General features: G+C 41.4%; 1 protein-coding gene across 1 annotated transcript in view; it reads left to right on the forward strand.

The window, feature by feature from the left end:
• The first annotated feature begins 1,883 nt into the window (after positions 1–1,883).
• The window catches only part of pofut1 (protein O-fucosyltransferase 1), a 38,370-nt gene continuing 16,839 nt past the window's right edge, over positions 1,884–23,414 (forward strand). Inside the window, exons 1-4 of the mRNA XM_034078722.2 lie at positions 1,884–2,029; positions 2,729–2,850; positions 5,021–5,203; positions 8,098–8,210. Of these exons, the coding sequence (XP_033934613.1) occupies positions 1,891–2,029; positions 2,729–2,850; positions 5,021–5,203; positions 8,098–8,210 (557 nt within the window). The 5' untranslated portion in view covers positions 1,884–1,890. The remainder of the gene's footprint in view (positions 2,030–2,728; positions 2,851–5,020; positions 5,204–8,097; positions 8,211–23,414) is intronic.

Raw genomic sequence — 23,414 nt, forward strand, 5'->3', positions numbered from 1 at the left:
ACTAGAGGCCGACACTTTTAAAACGTAATTATAGGTCGTATTAAGCGCGTGAACAAACGACATATTTGGTCGTAATAAGGGCTTAAACAATCGACCCATTTGGTCGTCGTACATACACACACTCTCTCTCTCTCACACACAGACACACACACACACACACACACACACACCACACACACACACACACACACACACACACACCACAACACACACACACACACACACACTGGATGTCTCTAATACATACAGTATGTAAAGACACACACACACACACACACACCACACACTCTCTCTCTCTCACACAGACACACACTGGATGTCTCTAATACATATGTAAAGACACACACACACACACACGCACGCACGCACGCACACACTGGATTCTCTAATACATATGTAAAGACACACAAACAAACAGGCCAAAGGCCTTTGCACACTTAACCATTGTTTTTATGGGTGAACCTTCCATTGATTGATGTCAGACATCTCATTTCGTTTTTCTACACCTCACACTCTCCAAAACCACACACCCCTTCAAAAGAAAAGCCCTATAGATGTAATGCTACTTGAACTTATACTACTACGTACATCTGATATGTAACTCCTTCAGGCAACTTTCAGCTGCACAAACTATTCAACTATTAACTTATTCAGCTATTCAGGACATTGAGGCTATACATGTTTTTTATACCTTTTTAAAACGTTTTCTTTGAAATATTATATTAAGCTTCCTCACTATTTTTCCTCCTCTTCCAGTTTAACATTTCACTTTCAAGTGTTCAACAAAGTCATTGCAATGCATTTCAGCTGTAACATTTTGATTCAAATCATTTCACTTTTCTGCATTTCTCCGCTAAATTCAGCAACACACTTAGGCCTACTTGGTTTCTGTAGCTAAGAGCAGCTACCATTTAGTTAATAACATATTCAGCTTTTTCTGCATTTTCAGCTAAATTCAGCCACAAATGTTCACAGTTTACAGCATTCACACACATTTTCTGCAGGAAATGCATTTTGTAGTTCAGTCTGATCATCATATGTTGTAAATCAAATCAAATAAAACCACACCCACACAATATAGTTTTGGAGTGTTAAAGTGCTATTAAAAAAACAAAAACCCAATCATGCTTTATTCCTCATGACTCATGTTCAATGATATACAAATATGAACCGAAAGAAAACACTAACAGTTGTGAAGAGGGAATGGAGAGCAACACAATGCTCTACAATGCTCAACAACAAGCGGAATAAGTAATAATCCTGGGGAATAATAATAGATACTTTTTCTAATATTTATCATTTTACCAACTGTTTATTTCCTACCTTACACATACCACACTCTTTAAATTGAGTTGATTCTTGCATATTTGTTGTACAGCTTGTGAAACTTGTTTTTTGTAATGTTATTTTGTTTTCACCTGACAGTTACATTAACTGTTTTTATGGTAGTGTATCTCAACTTGAAAACACAACCTTCTATATAAATTGTCCAATTATATCCTTTGTGTAACACTGATTGACCTTGAAAATAGGATGGTTTATGCAATCTTGTCATCAATTTCATTTTCGTTTCGTTATCGCTGCATAGGGGAGGTTTCTTCATTAGCAATTTGTTGGCTTCTTACCTCTCTTGTGCAAATGTTCCTTTAAATACTTCGGCCCATCTGTGGGAATTTTGTGTAGAACAAGAAAATGTATTAAATATTTTGAAAAGAAAATATTTTGAGTGCACCCATTATCCCAGCGGTTCTGTGTATATTCGTTGTGCTCCACCCCCTCCAGAACACTAGGTGGCGGTAAACGTGTTGTTCAATTGAAATCTCACTAAAGCGGTAGAAGAAGAAAGAAACCGAGTCAGTCAGTGCATTCTGGGATATGTTATGCACAATAATGGCGGTCAATCAGCAGACTTTCAATTCTCGTACACTAACGTCTTTACTTTTAGCAGTTCTTCTCCAAACGTGTCGGACTTTTGCCGAAGAATTGCATTGGGATGAGAATGGCTACGTGTTGTACTGCCCGTGCATGGGTAACTCACTTTTTGTAGCTGATACTTTTATATTTTAAATGCATGTTGCATGAAAACAGTAGAGCTAGCGAAGCCCAGACTTTAGACGTCCATTAGTTTACAGTGGAGGCTCATGATGCATACACATGTCGCACGACCTGGGGGAAAATACAGTGCAATAAAAGCAAAGATGTTCTAATGTTTCAATATTAGAATAACAAAAGAAGCATATATTTAGATATCATTCTAATCTGTGGTGTAAGAAAATTAGCAGCTAACTGAGTGGAGTTTATTTCTTTTTTTAATGAGTACCAACAACATAGCTTTCAGAGTCTTCAAATAATACAATCCAGAAGGCACAGGTTTATACAGAAGACAAGAATAAACAACAACAATTGACAAAACTCATTGTCAAATGTAGGGTTTGCTTTTATAAATGTGGATTTATGAATTTAAAATGTACACAGAATAACAATATTATCGACTAAAAAATTATCTATATGGTTGTCTAAAGTTAAATGAATTATTTATTTTTTTGAACAAATCACACATTTTGGAAAAGCCTACTGAGTGGCGCTTAGGACAAGCAGTGTGTAATACTGAGAGTAATAATAGAAGCACAACGTCCCCTCCAGTCAGTCAGGTGTCCACTTTCTGAAGAAGAGGTATAACGTTTACTGTTGATGCTGTGAGCATAAAGTGCCCACTGTTATTGTTTAGGTCGCTTTGGAAACCAGGCAGATCACTTCCTGGGATCTCTGGCCTTTGCCAAGATGTTGAACCGAACCCTGGCAGTCCCTCCCTGGATAGTGTACCGCCACCACACACCCCCGTACACCAATGTGAGTACAGGCAGAGAGCAGCACACACTGACAGACACACAGCATTTATCAGAGAGAGAGCTTCCAAAGGGACATTTGAGTGTTTAAGCAGCCAATTCATAATAATCAGAATAAAAACACAACATGAGGACACAGATAGGATCAATTGGGTGTCTGATTTAGAATCTGTATGTAGCTATGTGCAATATGTCATTTTACTATTGTTATCTAGCTGCTATTACAATACTTTCTTCATGCTACAATTGACTTATTTCATGAATACTGCTGCTGCTACTTACTGGAACATACTTACTTACTTACTTACTACTTACTTACACATTCAGGTTCCTACCTGAATGTGTGCTTCTTTAAATTGTAAAAATTAAATATTATGTGAATGCCTTTCATCTTATAGTGTTTTATTTGTTGTCTCTATCTATACTTTTGCTGTAAATATGTAAATGTCCCCTCTGTGGGACAAATACATTTCTGATTCTGATGTATTGGATATACAGTCATGATAGTGTCCCATAATGTATTATGTGCTACATAAGTGGGCATTTCAAGTAGATATAATTTAAAGCTATACAGTAAGGTGTTGCACACTCAACTGTACACTGAAAATAGATAAAGGGATGGGAATCCTTACTGGACCCAGTATTACCTGTCACCATTTATCGATGCTTCTTAATGTTTTGGCTTCTCAATTGTACACTGAACAAAAATATAAACGCAACACTTTTGTTTCAGTGCAACACATCTCCTTCGCATAGAGTTGATCAGGTTGTTGATTGTGGTCTGTGGAATGTTGGTCCACTCCTCTTCAATAGCTATGCCAAGTTGCTGGATATTGGCAGGAACTGGAACACGCTGTCGTATACGCCGATCCAGAGCATCCCAAACATGCTCAATGGGTGACATGTCCGGTGAGTATGCTGGCCATGCAAGAACTGGGATGTTTTCAGCCTCCAGGAATTGTGTACAGATCCTTGCAACATGGGGCCGTGCATTATCATGCTGCAACATGAGGTGATGGTCGTGGATGAATGGCACAACAATGGGCCTCAGGATCTCGTCACGGTATCTCTGTGCATTCACAATGCCATCAATAAAATGCACCTGTGTTCGTCGTCCTTAACATACGCCTGCCCATACCATAACCCCACCACCACCATGGGCCACTCCATTCACAACATTGACATCAGAAAACCGCTCACCCACACGACGCCACACACGCTGTCTGCCATCTGCCCTGAACAGTGAAAACCGGGATTCATCCGGGAAGAGAACACCTCTCCAACGTGCCAGACGCCATCGAATGTGAGCATGTGCCCACTCAAGTCGGTTACGATGACGAACCGGAGTCAGGTGGAGACCCCGATGAGGACGACGAGCATGCAGATGAGCTTCCCTGAGACGGTTTCTGACAGTTTGTGCAGAAATGCTTTGGTTATGCAAACCGATTGTTGCAGCAGCTGTCCGAGTGGCTGGTCTCAGACGATCTTGGAGGTGAACATGCTGGATGTGGAGCTCCTGGGCTGGTGTGGTTACACGTGGTCTGCGGTTGTGAGGCCGGTTGGATGTACTGCCAAATTCTCTGAAACGCCTTTGGAGGCGGCTTATGGTAGAGAAATGAACATTCAATGCACGGGCAACAGCTCTGGTGGACATTCCTGCTGTCAGCATGCCAATTGCACGCTCCCTCAAAACTTGCGATATCTGTGGCATTGTGCTGTGTGATAAAACTGAACATTTTAGAGTGGCCTTTTATTGTGGCCAGCCTAAGGCACACCTGTGCAATAATCATGCTGTCTAATCAGCATCTTGATATGCCACACCTGTGAGGTGGGATGGATTATCTCGGCAAAGGAGAAGTGCTCACTATCACAGATTTTTTCAGATTTGTGAACAATATTTGAGAGAAATGGTTATTTTGTGTATATAGAAAATGTTTTAGATCTTTGAGTTCATCTCATGAAAAATGGGAGCAAAAACAAAAGTGTTGCATTTATATTTTTGTTCAGTGTATATAAAACGACACATGGCTAGTTTTCATGAATGAATGCCAAATTGAATGGAGACTGTTGGCTCTGGTCTTACCATTTTGACAATAACAAAGCATTGGAATATGACCACCTTATTATTTATAGCTGAATGACCCTATGCTGCTTCATTCCGTTGTTCTCTCCAGGTCCATGTTCCCTACAGTGAGTTCTTCCAGCTGGAGGCCCTGTCGGCCTACCATCGTGTGCTCAGTCTGGAGGCCTTCATGGAGAAGCTGGCCCCCAAACACTGGCCCTCCGGACAGAGAAAAGCCTACTGCTTTGAGACTGCTGCCCAGAGGAGTGCAGACAAGAAATCCTGCCCCATGAAGGTGAGAGGAGTCAGTGCGTGATCCACCAGTGTCAGGTATCGAAGGAGAAGTATATTTATCTGATTACAGGTGCATCTCAATAAATTAGAATGATGTGGAAAAGTTCATTAATTTCAGTAATTCTATTTAAAAGGTGAAACTCATACAGTGGGGCAAAAAAGTATTTAGTCAGCCACCAATTGTGCAAGTTCTCCCACTTAAAAAGATGAGAGAGGCCTGTAATGTTCATCCTAGGTACACTTCAACTATGAGAGACAGAATGGGGGAAAGAATCCAGGAAATCACATTGTAGGATTTTTAATGAATTAATTGGTAAATTCCTCGGTAAAATAAGTATTTGGTCACCTACAAACAAACAAGATTTCTGGCTCTCACAGACCTGTAACTTCTTCTTTAAGAGCCTCCTCTGTCCTCCACTCGTTAACTGTATTAATGGCACCTGTTTGAACTCGTTATCAGTATAAAAGACAGCTGTCCACAACCTCAAACAGTCACACTCCAAACTCCACTATGGCCAAGACCAAAGAGCTGTCAAAGGACACCAGAAACAAAATGGTAGACCTGCACCAGGCTGGGAAGACTGAATCTGCAATAGGTAAGCAGCTTGGTGTGAAGAAATCAACTGTGGGAGCAAGTATTAGAAAATGGAAGACATACAAGACCACTGATAATCTCCCTTGATCTGGGGCTCCACGCAAGATCTCACCCCGTGGGGTCAAAATGATCACAAGAACGGTGAGCAAAAATCCCAGAACCACACGGGGGGACCTAGTCCATGACCTGCAGAGAGCTGGGACCAAAGTAACAAAGGCTACCATCAGTAACACACTACGCCGCCAGGGACTCAAACCCTGCAGTCCCAGACGTGTCCCCTCCCTGCTTAAGCCAGTACATGTCCAGGCCCGTCTGAAGTTTGCTAGAGAGCATTTAGATGATCCAGAAGAGGATTGGGAGAATGTCATATGGTCAGATGAAACCAATATAGAACTTGTTGGTAAAAACTCTAGACGTGTTTGGAGGAGAAAGAATGCTGAGTTGCATCCAAAGAACACCGTACCTACTGTGAAACATGGGGGTGGAAACATCATGCTTTGAGGCTGTTTTTCTGCAAAGGGACCAGGACGACTGATCCATGTAAAGGAAAGAATGAATGGGGCCATGTATCGTGAGACAACCTCTTTCCATCAGCAAGGACATTGAAGATGAAACGTGGCTGGGTCTTTCAGCATGACAATGATCCCAAACACACCGCCCGGGCAACGAAGGAGTGGCTTCGTAAGAAGCATTTCAAGGTCCTGGAGTGGCCTAGCCAGTCTCCAGATCTCAACCCCATAGAAAATCTTTGGAGGGAGTTGAAAGTCCGTGTTGCCCAGCGACAGCCCCAAAACATCACTGCTCTAGAGGAGATCTGCATCGAGGAATGGGCCAAAAATACCAGCAACAGTGTGTGAAAACCTTGTGAAGACTTACAGAAAACGTTTGACCTCTGTCATTGCCATCAAAGGGTATATAACAAAGTATTGAGATGAACTTTTGTTATTGACCAAATACTTATTTTCCACCATAATTTGCAAATACATTTTTTCTCATTTTGTCTCTCATAGTTGAGGTATACCTAGGATCAAAATTACAGGCCTCTCTCATCTTTTTAAGTGGGAGAACTTGCTGGCTGACTAAATACTTTTTTGCCTCACTGTATATCATATAGATGAATGTCACACAAAGTGAATTATTTCTAGCGTTTATTTGTTTCAATCTTTATGATTAAGGCTTACAGCTAAAGAAAACCCTAAATTCAGTTTCTCCGAAAATTTGAATATTACATAAGAGCAATGAAAAAACTTATTTTTAATACAGAAATGTCGGCCTTCTGAAAAGTTTGTTCATGTTTATGCACCGGGTACTTGGTTTGGCCTCCTTTAGCATGAATTACTGCATCAGCCTGTGGCTCTGCTGAGGTGTGACGGAGCCCAGGGTGCTTCGATAGCGGCCTTCAGCTCGTCTGCGTTGTTGTAGGGCAGTGCTTCTCAAAGTGTGGTCCGCGCGGACCACTGGTGGTCCGTGAGCGCCCCCAAGTGGTCCGTGAGTATATTGGTAAAATTTCACATTTTAAATAAATAAATACATTTAAGTTTTCCGCACTCTCACGGGAATATCTCCGCAATGGAGCCAGTTTAAGTTTAATTTACAATTGCATGATATAGCCCAGCGCAACACCTTCATCACACATATTGCCACTTGTTTGTACCACTTTCAGGCAATTTGTAATCTGTTCTAGAAAAACGATGTGATTTTGGATATTTGTGGAGTTAGGTGGTCCGCGAGTGTTTATTTATTGGTTAAGTGGTCCTTGGTATGAAAAAGTTTGAGAAACACTGTTGTAGGGTGTTGTCTTCCCCTTGACAATACCCTATTAAGGTTCAGCTCAGGCCACTTTGCTGGCCAATCAAGCATAGTAATTCCATGGTCATTAAACCAGGTATTGGTGATTTGGCAGTGTGGGCAGGGGCCAAGTCCTGCTGGAAAATGAAATCAGCATCTCCATAAAGCTGGTCATAAGAAGAATGTTAAAATGCTTTATTTATTGTTATGGTTCCAAATATTTGTCAAAATGTGCTTTTTAGCTAATCTACTTGTTATCTGTATTTTAGCTTCTTGGTTTAACTTTATTCTATATTAAGTCTCTCCCTCAATGTCTTTCCAAGTTAAATTAAAGAATGAATAAAATTAGCCGCATTTGAGAGAAGGTGCTACAGAGCCTGCGCCTGTGTCAGTATTGATGTTTGGGTGAAATGCTGCCCCCTGGTGGCTCATGGGAACACGCTCAGAATAATGTTGCTGCTGTTACAATGTCTTTGCTCTGATGTGGGCCAATGGTTCTGATTGATTTCCAGGATGGGAACCCGTTTGGTCCATTCTGGGACCACCTGGGTGTGGAGTTTGACCAGTCTGTGTTGTTCGGTGGTATTTCCTTCAGTGCCCACCACCATCTTCAGTGGATTAAGAAGTGAGTACACTACTGTAGAACTGTTTAGGATTATTACAGATGACCAGACCCGGCGTCCTGGGCGGGCCCGCCCATCCAGGATTTGGGGCCGCCCAGGAGAAATCAGGGCTGAAAAAAACATTTAAACATTTTTATTATTATGTTTATTTTTGTTATTTGTAGGGCTTTGTCCGAATATTTATTTTTTGCATTAAACTATGTTGAAAGATTAGTATAATATCATTTTCTATTTTGCTAGGAAATTCTGAATGAAAGTCTGCGCGCGAGACCGGTTTTTCGCTGGGTTGATTCGTGTGTGGTTTTTTTAAGTGAGATACGGCACAGCAGCCTGTCAGTTTACTCAGACTAGGTTAGTTTGGCTGTTATCATGTATATTTATCTGCAACAATGGATATCAGGAAGTGGTTCACGAACAAAAAGATCTCACAAAAGGATGGCAACTCAGCGCCAGATGCAGGCACTTTAGAAGAAATCAGTTACGTTACCAACGAGCTAGCAAGCCAGCCAGGGACAGCATCTTTAAAATAACTGTTACGTAAAGAAAAACACACAAGGGAGGCTGGCAATCAATTATATTTTGAAGAAAAATTTACTCTCAAGCCCTCTCACTAACTCCCTCGCTCAACCTCTCTCTCTCTCTCCCTTTGTCTCCCTCGCTCAACCTTTCTCTCTCTCTCTCTCCCTTTCTCTCCCTCACTCAACCTTTCTCTCTCTCTCTCCCTTTCTCTCCCTCACTCAACCTTTCTCTCTCTCTCCCTTCCTTTCTCTCCCTCGCTCAACCTTTCTCTCTCTCTCCCTCGCTCAACCTTTCTCTCTCTCCCTTGCTCAACCTTTCTCTCTCTCTCCCTCGCTCAACTTCTCTCTCTCTCTATCTCCCTCGCTCAACCTCTCCACCCTGTGTTCGCTCAAGTTTGCCTGTGTGCTCGCTCAATTTGGCACAGCGTTACAAATGTGCCACAAAACCAACCAATGGATGTATAATAAGACCGTCAACAGTCTGATGGCAACCTAAAACCCCTCAGATCGAAGATATGATTGGAGACGAAAACAGCCAATCACAGCAGTTTTGCAACATTTTAGAATAGAATAAAATATGATATATATATTAAAAAAAAATCAATATAAGCTTAATGCTGCGTTCACACCGGACGCGATGCGAATATTCGCTTCGCTATAATCGCTCGAGTTTTACCGCGGCTGCCAGCTGTGTTTACTCGCATCATTCAAACAAGACGCGCTGGAGAGGGGGCTACAACTACAACAAAATGAACATATTTTACCGTGATTAAATTGTAATACACATTTCTAAATGATTCCGAAGTAACAACATACTGATACCGGTGAGTAAAAACCATGAATTAATGCTTTGACAAGTCTGCAGACAGACGGCAGGCGAAAAAACCTGAATGGAGATTGGGTCAACCAGGCTAAGCTAACGTTGTATATGCTCACTCCACACTCATAACAACGGCCTACAGACATAAATAAACCAGTGACTGTATTCACCATGACACAGACAGTATGTGGTTTGTACTTGTTTAACTTTTGTACAGTTTCTGAACAGATATAAGGAGCTGTGATCTCTATGTGCTAACTGCTAACAGCTAATGGCTGATGTTTTCTGGTTGAACGTCAGTGACGGAAGGCTGAGATCCTCACCGCTGATTGGCTTCCGCGAGAACGCGCCACGTGAATTTGACTCCCGAAATAAAAAAATTGAACTCTCGCATTTGACGCGGCCCCGCGCCGCGTCCACCGCTTCATGCGCGTCGTCGGAGCGAATCCGCGTCTGATCGCGTCTCTGCATTGACTTTACATGTAATCGCGCCGCTCCCAAACATCGCATCGCGTCAGGTCTGCATAAGTAGTGAAAGTAAATTGTCTATTTAAAAAAATGGAATACAAATATTTATATAAATATCAGTAAACCGGTCAGCTGCCTACATCTATTTAAGACCCCCAAAAAAATGCTATATTTAGAATATTTTCACCACTTTACCTCAGTCAGACAGCCCTTTCTGACAAGGAGCCAAAGCCGTTGTCCCAGCTCTCTTCAAAGCAACCTGGACAAAAAACACCATTCTAATTCATAGAAGAAGAAGCTTGCTGGCCTACCTCTGCCTCCATCAGTCAGTTTGTTTTTGTTAATGTGTGACGTTGGTGTTGATTGAGGCAGCGGTAGACTAGCAAAAACTGTGTTCTGAAATGTGGAAATACTATTTGAGCCGTAAAACTATTCTGAATATAGCGTACATTTACACTGTTGGCTTTTTTAGTAGCTAAAATCAGTTTTGCTGCTGTACCGGTTTGTTTCTACAAACTCCACCATTTGCTGTAGGTAAAACACTGACTGTGGATAAATATCTCATACAAACATTAGGGATGTAACGATATACCGAATATCGCGGTATCGTGATAAATAAACGTCTCAATACCGTCGTGAGACTGACAAAATAAATCTACCGCGATATTACATGGTTAATTCATTTATAATAATTGCTATTTTTTTTTTTAAACCTTTGTTTAACCAGGTGGTCCCATTGAGATCATCAATCTCTTTTTCAAGGGAGACCTGTCCAACATGGCAGCAAGTAGGTTACAACATCAACATAAAACAACAGATAACACAAAAGGACATCGTATTTACAGGGCTAGAGACATTGACAAGTACCAACAGTATATTTATATCTCGCCCTGTCAATAAGCCTCACCTTCTTGGCAAAAGCTATTGTTTTTGAAGTGGTGGAGAGACAATGCACAGTTTTACCCACTGCTGTCACCCATGGCCAAAGCATATCTCTCTGTCCCACTAAGGTGGCGTTAGAATTTTTCGCTGTCCGTCATTTTGACAGACAGGATCGTAACATTTACGTCATAATCCTTTATTACCCGTTGCGTCTGAACTCGCCACTAACGTGTCACGCTGAAAGCAGTGCTTGAATTGGGCTCACCGGGATGGGACTTACCCATCTGGTACTGTTACTTCTTACTGAGTACCGGTACGGCGGTACTCAGTACTCAGTAGATGCGTCATTTCGGTTCAAATACATCTAACTCAGATGCCTTCACCACAATTGTACACAGTACCTTTCTCTGAGTAAAATTTACTCAAATTGAAGAAAATGTTACTCTAAAAATATTACATTTGGTCCCAACCTATATATGTAAAATGTACTCTTTGTTCAGAGTTGTATTTTTAGAGTTCATTTTACTCTATTACGTGCTTAGATTTGACTCTGCTAAATGGTTATTTACTCTATGTAGTGTATATTAAAAACAATTCTACTGCCATTTTACTCATAGAAGGTTATTTGACTGAAAATAGAAAGTAATTTTACTCCCAATCAAACGTCATTTCACTCCAACTAGAAGGTCATTTTACTCCAACTAGAGGGTCATTTTACTCCCAATAGAAGGTAATTTTACTCCCAATAGAAGGTCATTTTACTCCCAATAGAAGGTCATTTTACTCCAACTAGAAGGTCATTTTACTCAGAATAGAATAAATGAACCATAATGATCTTTACAATAAAAAAGGTCAATAAACCAAAGTGCTTAAAGAGCTTAAGAAATGAAGGACAATACTGTTCTTATTACGATAATATATACTATTATTAATGGGAAATCATTTGTCATTCATGACAATATGCCCGCTATATTTATAAATCGTGATTTATTACAACTTTCCATGCTCGATTCCGATGTTACACGACCGCTCCGAACAAAACAGCTTTCGCCGGTTAGTGCAACAATGAAGCACAAAACCCCTCTTTGTATTAAGCGCGCTGCCACATAAAGTACAGCTTAACATGCTAACCTTTGGTGAGCTACAGTAAAGCTAACTTCATGTTCAACACAAAACCTTTAACGTGCATTACGTTGACGATTTTAAACACAACTTAACCGTCTCTACTACCTCATTCACACCAACAGTGTTTCAGGGCCGGTTCGGAGCTGGAGCTTGATAAGCACCAGGTTTTCCTGTTCACACCGCAGCGGAGCAGCCTCTTAGCTCCGGAATCCGGTTCGTTTCAAGCACCAAAAAATTGTCCGGCTAGAGCAAAAGCACCACATACGTCACACTTACGTCGAGGCGGGGGCAGGGGCGGGATCAACTCCTGAACAACAACAAAAAGCCGGCGTTTTATCCAGTTTGTACACAACGATGGAGAAACTTAACAAGCAGCAGTGGTCCACTGAAGAGACCAGCTACCTAGTGGGAATCTGGTCTTCTGAAGAGGTACAGAGGAAGCTGGAGCACAATCAGCCATTGTTGTTGTTGTTGTCGGTGTCAGCTGTGAGGGGTTTCCGCACGGTTTGGCTTTATAAAGCAGGCACGCAAACGCTTACGTCATGACGCAATGACGCAGCACCAGTCGGACTCTGGGCGGTGTGAAAAGAGCCGGAGCTAAACCGAAGAGCCGGTTCTGAACCTGAAAAGCTCTGGCACAGAGCTTTAATATACAGTAGGGGTGTAACGGTTCACAGAAGTCACGGTTTGGGGGTCACGGTTCGGTACGGATTCGGTTCAACAAGAAAAAGCAAAAAAAAGCCCCAAATGCATAATTCCAGGTTTGTTGTTATTTATTTTTGAACAGTAGTGCAAGTTTCAGTTTAAAAATAAGGAACTCTGACATTTTGAATAATTAACTGTATTAAAAACAAACCACAAACTCAGATGGCCATATTATCATATTATTATTAATGGCTGATGTCAAACAAAAAGGTTTCATCAAGCTGTAAAACTAAAAAGAATGTCTTGAAAATATTACATCATAAATAATAAGAAAGTGTTTCAAGAGCGCATAGCCGTTGAAAAACATATGCCAAAAGCTTCCGTTATTTATTTTGGTCTCACGGCTTTCATGTCTATTGGCTTCTTAAAAACTGCGGGGATCAGCTGTTGAACTGCGGTTGTCTTTTGCCGGGCTCCGGTGATTGGCAAATCTGGGTTCTGATATGATTTAGCATGTTTTGCGTGTGTTCCCATTAGCATACCGCACCGCTATCGAACAACGCCGACACACCGTCCTCGTCCGATCCACCACTCGCACACTTCATCGTTATTGTAGTCCACAGGGAACCCGAAATGTTCCCACACAGCTGATTTAAAAGAAGCAGGTGGGTTCTAGCTCCTGTGTGTTATCTGAACTCGCCATACTAACTTTTCTTCTTCTTGTATTTAGTTCGTTTTGTTATTGTGTTTCTTCTTGTTCTTCATTTGTTGTTTAAGGGCGGCTGGCAAACAGCTTTAAGGCTCAATACCTCCGCCTGAATAATAAATAGTGTAATGGATACTGCCCTGAATGACAGACTTTTTTCCCACTCGTAAAAAAAAGGCGTATTCGTCGTGTGACTGCATGTGCCGAACCGTGACGGTACAGGACGAATACGGATACCGTTACACCCCTAATATACAGTAAAGAGACAAACCAGCATTATAGGATATACTCAGTGCTTGAATTGCAATAAAAACGGTGCCATGTTGCAGTACTCTAAATCAGCAACTGTTTCAAGTCAATTTATTTATACAGCCCAAAAACAAGAATTTGGCTCAGTCATAGTATCCTATAATGCTGGTGGGTTTGTCTCTTTACTGTATATTTTAGAAAGGCTCACTGTACTGTACAAAATGACCCAGGGTGCATCTGAGATTAGAGGGGGTGCAGGGGTAAAGTGCTATTTTTACAAGTGGGGAGTGGATCTAACACAAGATTTTTTTTTAAATATTGAAGTTAAATGCATCAATCTGGTGCACTTTGAGAGCAAAATTAAGAGAATTATGGATACATCTCTCAACATCCATACGAAACAGAACTGTAAACAGATTTATAATTTCTTTATGGATATTTTACAAATCACTCCCCTTTTAAACTCTATTCTGGTTTTACTGTCATTTTTAGTGAGTTACTCAGATGAGTACCAGGAGACAGCGTTTTGTACTCTGGTACAATTGTGGTGAAGGCAGCTCAGTTAGATGTATTTCAACCGAAATGTCTACAGGCCTAGCAGAAGATGGCATCTTTTTTATAGGAAATTCCAGCCAATCTCTGTTTTTAAACCATGAGCTGCAAAATGAGTGCCTTACCCCACTGTACAGGCGAGTTGGGAACTTGTTTAAATATACCTGGGCAGGGTCTGTTTTGTTGAGGTCCTCTGGCACTTGTGGGCCACCGAGGGGTGGCGTTCTTTGGGGCGACGAAGACTGCTGCTCCGGGGTCGAGGCGGGCATGACGCATCTACTGAGTACCGCCGTGCCGGTACTCAGTAAGAAGTGAGTACCGGCCCAATTCAAGCACTGGATATACTATATGACTTTGAGCCAAATTCTTGTTTTTGGGCTGTATAAATAAATTGACTTGAAACAGTTGCTGATTTAAAGTACTGGCACCTTTTTTATTCCAATTCAAGCACTGAGAGAAAGAGAGCATGCTCGTGAACTGATGTTTTATTGAGAAGATGATCACTACGTGACAGAAGTTTTCAAAACCGTTTATGTTCCCCAGTACTTCCAGTCCAACGCCTACTGCATGCACAGCGTTAGAAAATCAGGCCTTCAAACGCGACCCACTAGTCCGACTAAATGACAAATAGCGTTAGTTCCGCCTATTCCGTCAGCCAAGAAATCATTTAATAATTTTTTTGTGGTTTTTTTTCTTTATTTTTCAATATCGCGAAAAATACCGTACCGTGGACTTGTTATCGCGATATTATCGTACCGAGTTTTTGGTATCGTTACATCCCTAACAAACATCAAAACTATTCCTTTAATGGCCTACTGTAGTCTACAGCAGGGGTTCCCAAAGTGGGGGTCGCAAGATGATTACAAAATAAAGATTTTTTAATTATTATTAATAATAACGTGTGCATAGACATTTTTCAGGGGCAGACTAGCCCTCTGTATAATTTACCCGCAGCGAGGCTCCCCCCATTGACAATCCACTAGCGCAGCATATATCTCAAACTTTTTCATAACCAATAAAAAAACACTCACGGACCACCTAACTCCACAAATATCCAAAAACAATAGGCCTGCTTACCACTCCAGGGCTCGACAGTAACGGTTGCCAGGTTTCCTTTGGCAACCATTCAGAACAAATGTCAACCACTTCTTGGCCTTTGGTTGCCATCAATGGCAACCAGTTTTTAACATAAAGAAATAAGGACAGCAAACAGCAAAATGTGCACCCCAAAATAGATAAATGTTAATTATTTGTTGTATTAAGAGTGGTATTCAATTATTGTTGTGACCAGTCGGAACCTGATACTTAAATTGCACGTGCATTACGGATTACGGAGCCAGAAAGCGATGCACGTTTACTCGCGTGCGCGGTGCGCCGTGTTTGTTTTACAAAAATTGGCGAAGCAAATTAAGTTGTTTGACCGTAGGGTAAACAGTTCAGCCAACACCTCAACATCTCAAACGAATGTTCGAAGTGATTCAACTGATAAAGCGTAAGATGAACCCGAACGAAAGCAAAGAGGAAATGTGTAAAGTCTTGGGAGGCAAAATATATATTTACATTCTGGCCGTTGTGCATTCACTTCCGGTAAAAGTTCCTTCAAAATAAGAGTCCCGATCTTATAGAGAACCGCAGTGACGCGTCCTAAAACCCGGATGTAAACTTCTTCCGGTTCCTTCGTCAAAAACGCAATGCAATTTCTCCATAGGATTTTGGAAAATAGCTCGAAATAAGGTCTGTGGTTGACACACATTTAAGAGAAGGATCACGTTTTGTTCAGCCGGATAATCTCCACATGTCTCTCCTACTTTTATAATTTTTGAATCATAAATCTAGTCGCCAAAAGCGAAATGCTAACGTTATGCTATAAACGAACTACAAGCCAGTACAGCAGCAGGGTCGCACGACTTCAACGTCACGCCAACTTAAGATCGTTTCAACTGACTTGCGCTGAAACTGCACTTTGAACACTTTAAATATATTAACATTTTAAACTGTATACCCCGTTTATCTAGGCCCTTTTTGTTTTATGTATAGGCTACATGTCACACTGTGGGAAACGATATTTCTGGATGTACAACACATGTAGAATTTGTTTACAATAAAGCTGACTTTGACTTCCGCGTGCTTGCATATTTTAACAAAGCTTTTCATTTTAGCCACACTGAATTTAACTAGAAGTCATGGCTGTGTCAATTACCAGTCTGATATCGTTTTACAAAGATGACAAGAAGAATGGAGATAGAGGAGAGAACCACTACAAGTCAGGACACGGGCAGCCTAGATGAAGGTGTGCTTACCGGTGTTGTCAGGGCTAGCATGAGGGACAAGGTTTATAGAGTGTCGGTGAGTAGTTATAGCAAGAGTACCGTTAACCTAGAGTTAATTTATTCACATTAATTCCCATCAACAAATCCATTTGATGTGTCACATGAAATCTTTATTAGGCAAGGCAAGTTTATTTATATAGCACTTTTCAACACATGGCAATTCAAAGTGCTTTACAAAAAATGAAAGACATTAAGAAATGGCATTTAAAACCAGTCATTAAAAAGAAAAGCTAATAAAATAAACATTAAAAGAAAAAATACATGGATAAAAGTTACAGTGCAGTTTAAGATGTGAATAGTTCAATTAAAAGCAGCGGCAAAAAGAAAAGTCTTCTTGCTGGATTTGAAAGTAGTCAGAGTTGCAGCGGACCTGCAGGTTTCTGGGAGTTGGTTCCAGATGTTTGGAGCATAATAACTGAACGCTGCTTCTCCATGTTTAGTTCTGACTCTGGGGACAGAAAGCTGACCAGTCCCTGAAGACCTGAGAGATCTGGATGGTTCATAATTTAGCAGGAGGTCAGAAATGTATTTTGGGCCTAAACCATTCAGTGCTTTATAAACCAGCAGCAGTATTTAGAAATCTATTCTTTGACACACAGGAAGCCAGTGTAAAGACTTCAGAACAGGAGTGATGTGATCCACTTTCTTAGTGCTAGTGAGGACTCGAGCAGCGGCGTTCTGAATCAGCTGCAGCTTCCTAATAGATGTTTTAGTGAGACCTGTGAAGACACCATTGCAGTAGTCCAGTCTACTGAAGATAACGGGACAAGTTTTTCCAAATCCTGCTGTGACATTAGTCTTTTAATCCTAGATATGTTCTTTAGGTGATAGTAGGCTGATTTAGTAACTGTTTTAATGTGACTGTTGAAACTCAGTTCAGAATCCATGACTACACCTAGATTTCTGGCTTCATCTGTTGGTTTGAACATTGCAGACTGAAGCTCAGCGCTAACTTTTATACGTTCCACCTTGGCTCCAAAAACCATTACCTCAGTTTTATCTTTGTTTAATTGGAGAAAGTTCTGACACATCCAGTCATTGATTTGTTCAATGCACTTACTCAGTGTTTGAATTGGAGCATAGTATCCTGGTGAAATGGTTACGTAAATGTGTGTGTCATCTGCATAGCTATGGTAACTTATTTTGTTGTTCTTCATTATCTGAGCCAGTGGTAGCATGTAGACGTTAAAGAGAAGAGGCCCCAAGATTACAAATATTACACACCAGAAAACACAGAAATATCCATGAGATAAACATACAGTAGGCTATAAACAATTAAAGGGATAATTGGGAAGGCATTACAAATGTAAATATATTTTAAATAATAAAACAATCCCACCACTACAGGTATCTACAGGAGAAGAGGGAGTTCTCTCCACAGAATATGAATGCCCACGTGGAGAATGGAAATGCAGTCATGCGGCTGCATTAGCCATCTTTGCCATCCACACTTTCAGCTGCACTGACACCCCCTGTCAGTGGAAGAAGCCAAAGGCAGCTACACGTACGCATTCAGTGGAGGAGCTATTTCCTCCAACCAATAAGTCATTCAACCCGCTGACAAGAGAGCCCACCTCCGAAGATCGTGACTGGCTGAGGGACAGACTCGGGGGCAGGTTCTAAGGAATGTCTTGGCTTCTCTCCCCCGAGCCAGAAGAGGAACACTTCAGCTTGGACACACTTACTGTTCCTGAAATTCTCAAATTCTCAAACCTGTTGGGCATCAGGGACCTGAGGCAATTGTGGCAAGCATGGCATTGTCTGAGGAGCAACAGAGGGCAATTCAGGTGGCTACACTGGTCAGCGAACCAACCCAAACTGGCATTTGTTCAGGAAAGGAAGGTTGACTGCCAGCAACTTTGGAGCTGTCCTGAGGTCAAAGCGTGTGACTGCTTCCCTTAGTGCCAGGGTGCTAGGGCAACAACAGGCCCTGGATGGTGTTTTGTCTGTACAGTGGGGGACTATGAATGAATGTGAGGGCGTCAGGGCATTCACCACTGCAACCCTATGCAGGTCCATGAGTCAGGTTTGTGGCTCTCCCAATCAGGAGTGTTGGGGGCATCTCCAGATGGTCTGGTAGGGTCTCCCGCTGTGCTGGAGGTAAAGTGTCCCTACGGAGCCAGGGAAATGACAATTAGTGAAGCATTGCAAGTCAAGGGCTTCTGTGTCAGTAAGGAAGAGAAACATTCAGCCTGCGTGAGGAGCATCCTTACTGGCACCAAGTGCAAGGTCAGCTTCACCTCACTGCAAGAAAGAAGAAGACATTAAGAAATTGTGAATCGTTTTTAATTTACATTTACTCGCCTTTGCAATGTTGTGGTTGTTAGAGTGTTTCCCCCTAAACGCACCAGGAGCGTCTGCGCCGCGTTACGTTGCGGCTGCGCCACGCTGCGACCTCCTCCTGCGACCTAACACACCAGGCGCGTTTCAAAACGTTGCGGAAGCGGAGCGTCGTGTGTGCAGCCTCGCAGTTCTTAATTAACTTTAAAACATTAATATGTAGTTGTTACCTTCCACTCCACAAACTGCAGCGACTAAAAACCAGGCCTTGTCCTTTCTGATGTTGTCCTTGTAAAAAGCATTGGTTACATCGTATACAATGGTGTGTTTCTCCACTTCCATTATGAACACCTCGTCGTCCATTGTGCGTATCGTAGTGGAGGTGTTGTGATGAAGGAGGGGGGTCTGCTAAATTAGTATATACGCGGGATGGGCCTGGCCCGGATGCTCACCTTTCCACTTCCTGCGAGGGGGGGGCTGCCTGTCCGACCTTACCTTACGGCTGCGCCGCGGCAAAAATAGGATTCATCCTAATTTTAGAGAAGCGCTGCGCCGAGCCGCTTCTGGGACGCGTCTGAGCCGTAACGCGGCGCGTGTGGTGGAATAGCACCCATTGACTAGAGTGACCGCGATCCTTACGACCTCCGCGGCGCAGCCGTAACATGGCGCAGACGCTCCTGGTGCGTTTAGGGGGTTGGGCTTCCTGTCAGCTCGTCTGTTGGGAAGATATAAAATATTAGTTTCATGGAAGTCACATCGTCACAAATAAGAGCATTAAGACATACAGTACATAGGCTAAAACAAAACATCTAAAGATATAACCTTGCACTTTGTCTCGTGAACATTTTCACTATTTTGACATTTTTATAGATCAAAATTGAACTAAAGAAATAAAGGTAGATTAATCCATATTGAAAATAGGTGTCAGCTCAGCTGCTACACTAATTATAATAGTTATATTTCTTAATTAATTAAGATATTACTGTATTGATCCCAATTGGGGAAATGTTTGTGTTGCAGCAGCATAACAAGAAAAACAAAATATAAGTTAGTATATATACAAAAGTATGTGAGGGATGGAATATTAAATTGAATATAAATGTAAAATGTACATGTGATGTTACGTCCAAGAGAAGCTATGGAGCAGAGTTCTCTGCCAGCCAGAGGTGATTTGTTATTAGTTCAATCTGTCAAACTGATTTCCCTGACTACAATCTTTAGTCACATGGTGAAACGTTATGCTACTTGTACTAATTAGACTTATCATATAAGCCACACAGGTTTTAATAGGATGTATTCATTATCTTTACTTATGTTGCGGTCTTTTCAGCAGCGCCATCTCTAAAACGGCAATACACTACCCATCATTTACATTTCACCGTGACATGGACAACAATGTAACGTCAGCTTACCTCATGCAGTGTGCGAAAAAGTACACGTCCCACCGTCCGGGACGTGTTATTTACAATATCGGACAAGTAGATCTTTTAATTGACTTGTCCGGTGGACAAGTGACGTTTTTCGCCCCGATTTATTGACAAATTATTGATAAATTCAGTTTACAAAAGGCAGAACTCATTCGCAAATTGTCTGTGTCCGCCATTGTTCGTTTAGAAATGTTAGTTTCGGTTCTGCTTGTCGATTCATAAGGAAATGCATCTCGCCGTTTTCTGTACAGTTAGACGGGGGCGGGGCGGAGCGGGGTGGGAAGTGTAGCACAGTGGCAGGGTTGGGAAGCAAAACTCGGTTTCGAGTAGGAACAAATAACAATTGTCCGGTACCGGGATTAATAAGAGTTGTGAGGACAGGAGGCGGAGCCCCGCGGACCGCAGCTCTCTCTCTCTATGCTCCGTATCAGCTGATCGCTGCACGTTGCAGCTCAGCGTCTCTCTATCTCTCTCTTTCTACACACAGCGGATCCGCTGCCCGTTTAACAGCCTCATCGTTGTCAAACTTTCTTATGTTCTTTCTAACACGTAATGAAGGTTATTAAGCGTTTTAGCTCCTGTGTCGTTAATATTGACCGCCATTTCCTTTATGAAGTGAAGCAGCCTCCCTGTCTGTCCTCGCGCTGTCCTCACATCCCCGGACCCCCAGACTCGGAGGAGCACAGGGATGTCATGTTAGTATTGTTTATGAAGCAGGGTATAGAAAGTACATTATTGAAATGAAAATACTATTTATTTACTTTTACAAACAGTGATTAGCTGGGCAGCTGCAGCATGTGTATTGCAGGACATGTGTATGCGCTTTGAGTTGTAGAAAAGCGCTAGGCCTATAGGCTATAAATATAATAATAATAATAATAACTTTATTTGTATAGCACCTTTCATGCAGGGGATTGCAGTTCAAAGTGCTTTACATCAGTAAAAAACAAGACATCAAATCAGTGTAAAACAAGCAGCAAGAGCAAAAAGTGGGATAAAATAATTAAAAATAAAAACATGGGGAATAAAACATAGAGAAATAGTGCAATGTCAATCACAGGGAATAGTGCAGTATAATAGTGTAAAAATGCTTTGGTAAAGAGATTAGAGGTTTTAAGCTGCCTTTTAAAAATGCCTAATGTATTGGCTTCCCTAATATTGTTGGGTAACGTGGTTTACAAAGGCTGCATCACCGATCTTCTTATGACTCTTTCTGGTGACCTCTAATAGACCTGCATCTGATGATCGCAGTGTTCTGGCGGGTGTGTAGTTTATTAGAGAGTCAGCAATGTAGCTGGGTCCTTGTCCATTTAGAGCTTTGTATGTAAGGAGAAGCACCTTCAAATCAGTTCTGAAAGTTACAGGAAGCCAGTGTAGAGTAGCTGAGACAGGACTAACGTGTTCCCTCCTTTTGGTATTCGTCAGTAGTCTAGCTGCAGAGTTTTGAATGAGCTGGAGTCTAGCTTTCTTGGGGAGACCAGTGAATAGTGCATTGCAGTCGGCTAGATATAAAAGCATGAATTATCTTCTCTGCATCATTGTGATTTATGAATGGTCTTAACTTCGCTATGTTTCTGAGATGAAAGAAAGCTATTTTGGTCACTTTGTTTAAATGGGCGTTAAAGTTCAAATCTGAGTCCAGGATGACACCGAGACTTGTCACCTCCGGTTTAATCCAAGTGGTTAAACTTCCTAGATTATTTGTTAGCATCTCTCTTTTTGAGATAATAATAATTTATTATTATTATTATTATTATTATTAGGCCTATGTGTTGGAGATGTGTGGTTGGACTCTGTCTCACAGGCAGGTTGCAGTGTAACATCAGAGGAGACTGGGCCAATTGTACATTCTTAAACTGCACCACTTAGAACTAACTAAATAATGCAATTATTTTTATATAATTGTATTCAATAACCGTAAGAAATTCAACAGTATGAAGTGATTTGTAAATAGGAATACAGATTTGACTTAATGTTTTCATAAATATATTTTTCTCCCAGTTTGTCATGGGACTTATTTACCCTCTCAAAGAACCGGAATCGAGAACCGAAAATAACCGGAATCGAAAAGCAGAACCGGAATCGTTAAAATCCAAACGATACCCATCCCTATGTGTGATGCAGTAACATCTTACCGCTCACTTACGTTAGCGGTGTTGTAAAAACCGTGGGAAAGTGTAAAATACGATGACGAAGAAGAAGATTCCAGTGGCCCCAATTTTTGTCCATTCTGGACAAGTGAAGAATGTATTCGGACAAGTAAATTGCCAAACTCACTTGTCCATGGACAAGTACTCTCTAAAAACTTTTTCTCACACTGCTCATGGCACGAATCCAGACTCTCCTTTGGAAAACATTGGCCGGGAAACGATAGAACGAGCACGTTTCATGCGAAGACCTGTGGCTGCAACCCGGAGCAAAGCAACAAACCATTGCGTAGCTAACTATTACGTGTGTAGGCGTAATGACGTACAACGGACTCGACCATTTCTGTAGTCCTATTCAGCCACTCGGTAACAACCATCGTTTTTCAGACACGTAAACTCTTCACAAATCACCAGTCAATCACTGCTGATGTATCTACTGTCGTAGGACAAAACGTGATTTATCTCTTAAATTTGTGTCAACCACAGACCTTATTTCGAGCTATTTTCCAAAACCCTATGGAGAAAATACATTGCTTTTTGACGAAGGAACCGGAAGTGCTAAAAATGCTAACTTACTTCCGGGTTTTAGGTCGCGTCACTGCGGTTCTCTATTACTACCAACATAAAAGTGCAACGAAACTTTACTATAGGAAAATATTGGCATACAAATATAATCTCTTCTATAAAAAGGTAACACATTTTAAATATAGTTAGACATATTAAAGGTAATTTACAGGATTAATAATGAATATCAAATTCTTAACTGTGAATGTATTATGTATTAGTCTGGCCAATCCAAGACTTCGATGCTGAAGGGCCAATGGATCTATGGTGGGGGTCAGCACAAAGGTCAAGAAAACCCAAACTTGAAAGGGAGACAACGGATGACCAAGAAACTAGTGACTTGCTCAATTCATTTGTGAGGGATCTGTGAAGAACAGAACAACAGCTGCAATACTGGCATGTTGTATGCCAGCAATTGAGGGTGGACAAGTTTACTACCACTTAAGTTTCAAATAATTGCATTAATTATTTATTGTAAAGCATTTGAACATTC

This window comes from Pseudochaenichthys georgianus, unplaced genomic scaffold (assembly GCF_902827115.2).
Source record: "Pseudochaenichthys georgianus unplaced genomic scaffold, fPseGeo1.2 scaffold_471_arrow_ctg1, whole genome shotgun sequence".
NCBI classification, from domain to species: Eukaryota; Metazoa; Chordata; class Actinopteri; order Perciformes; family Channichthyidae; genus Pseudochaenichthys; species Pseudochaenichthys georgianus.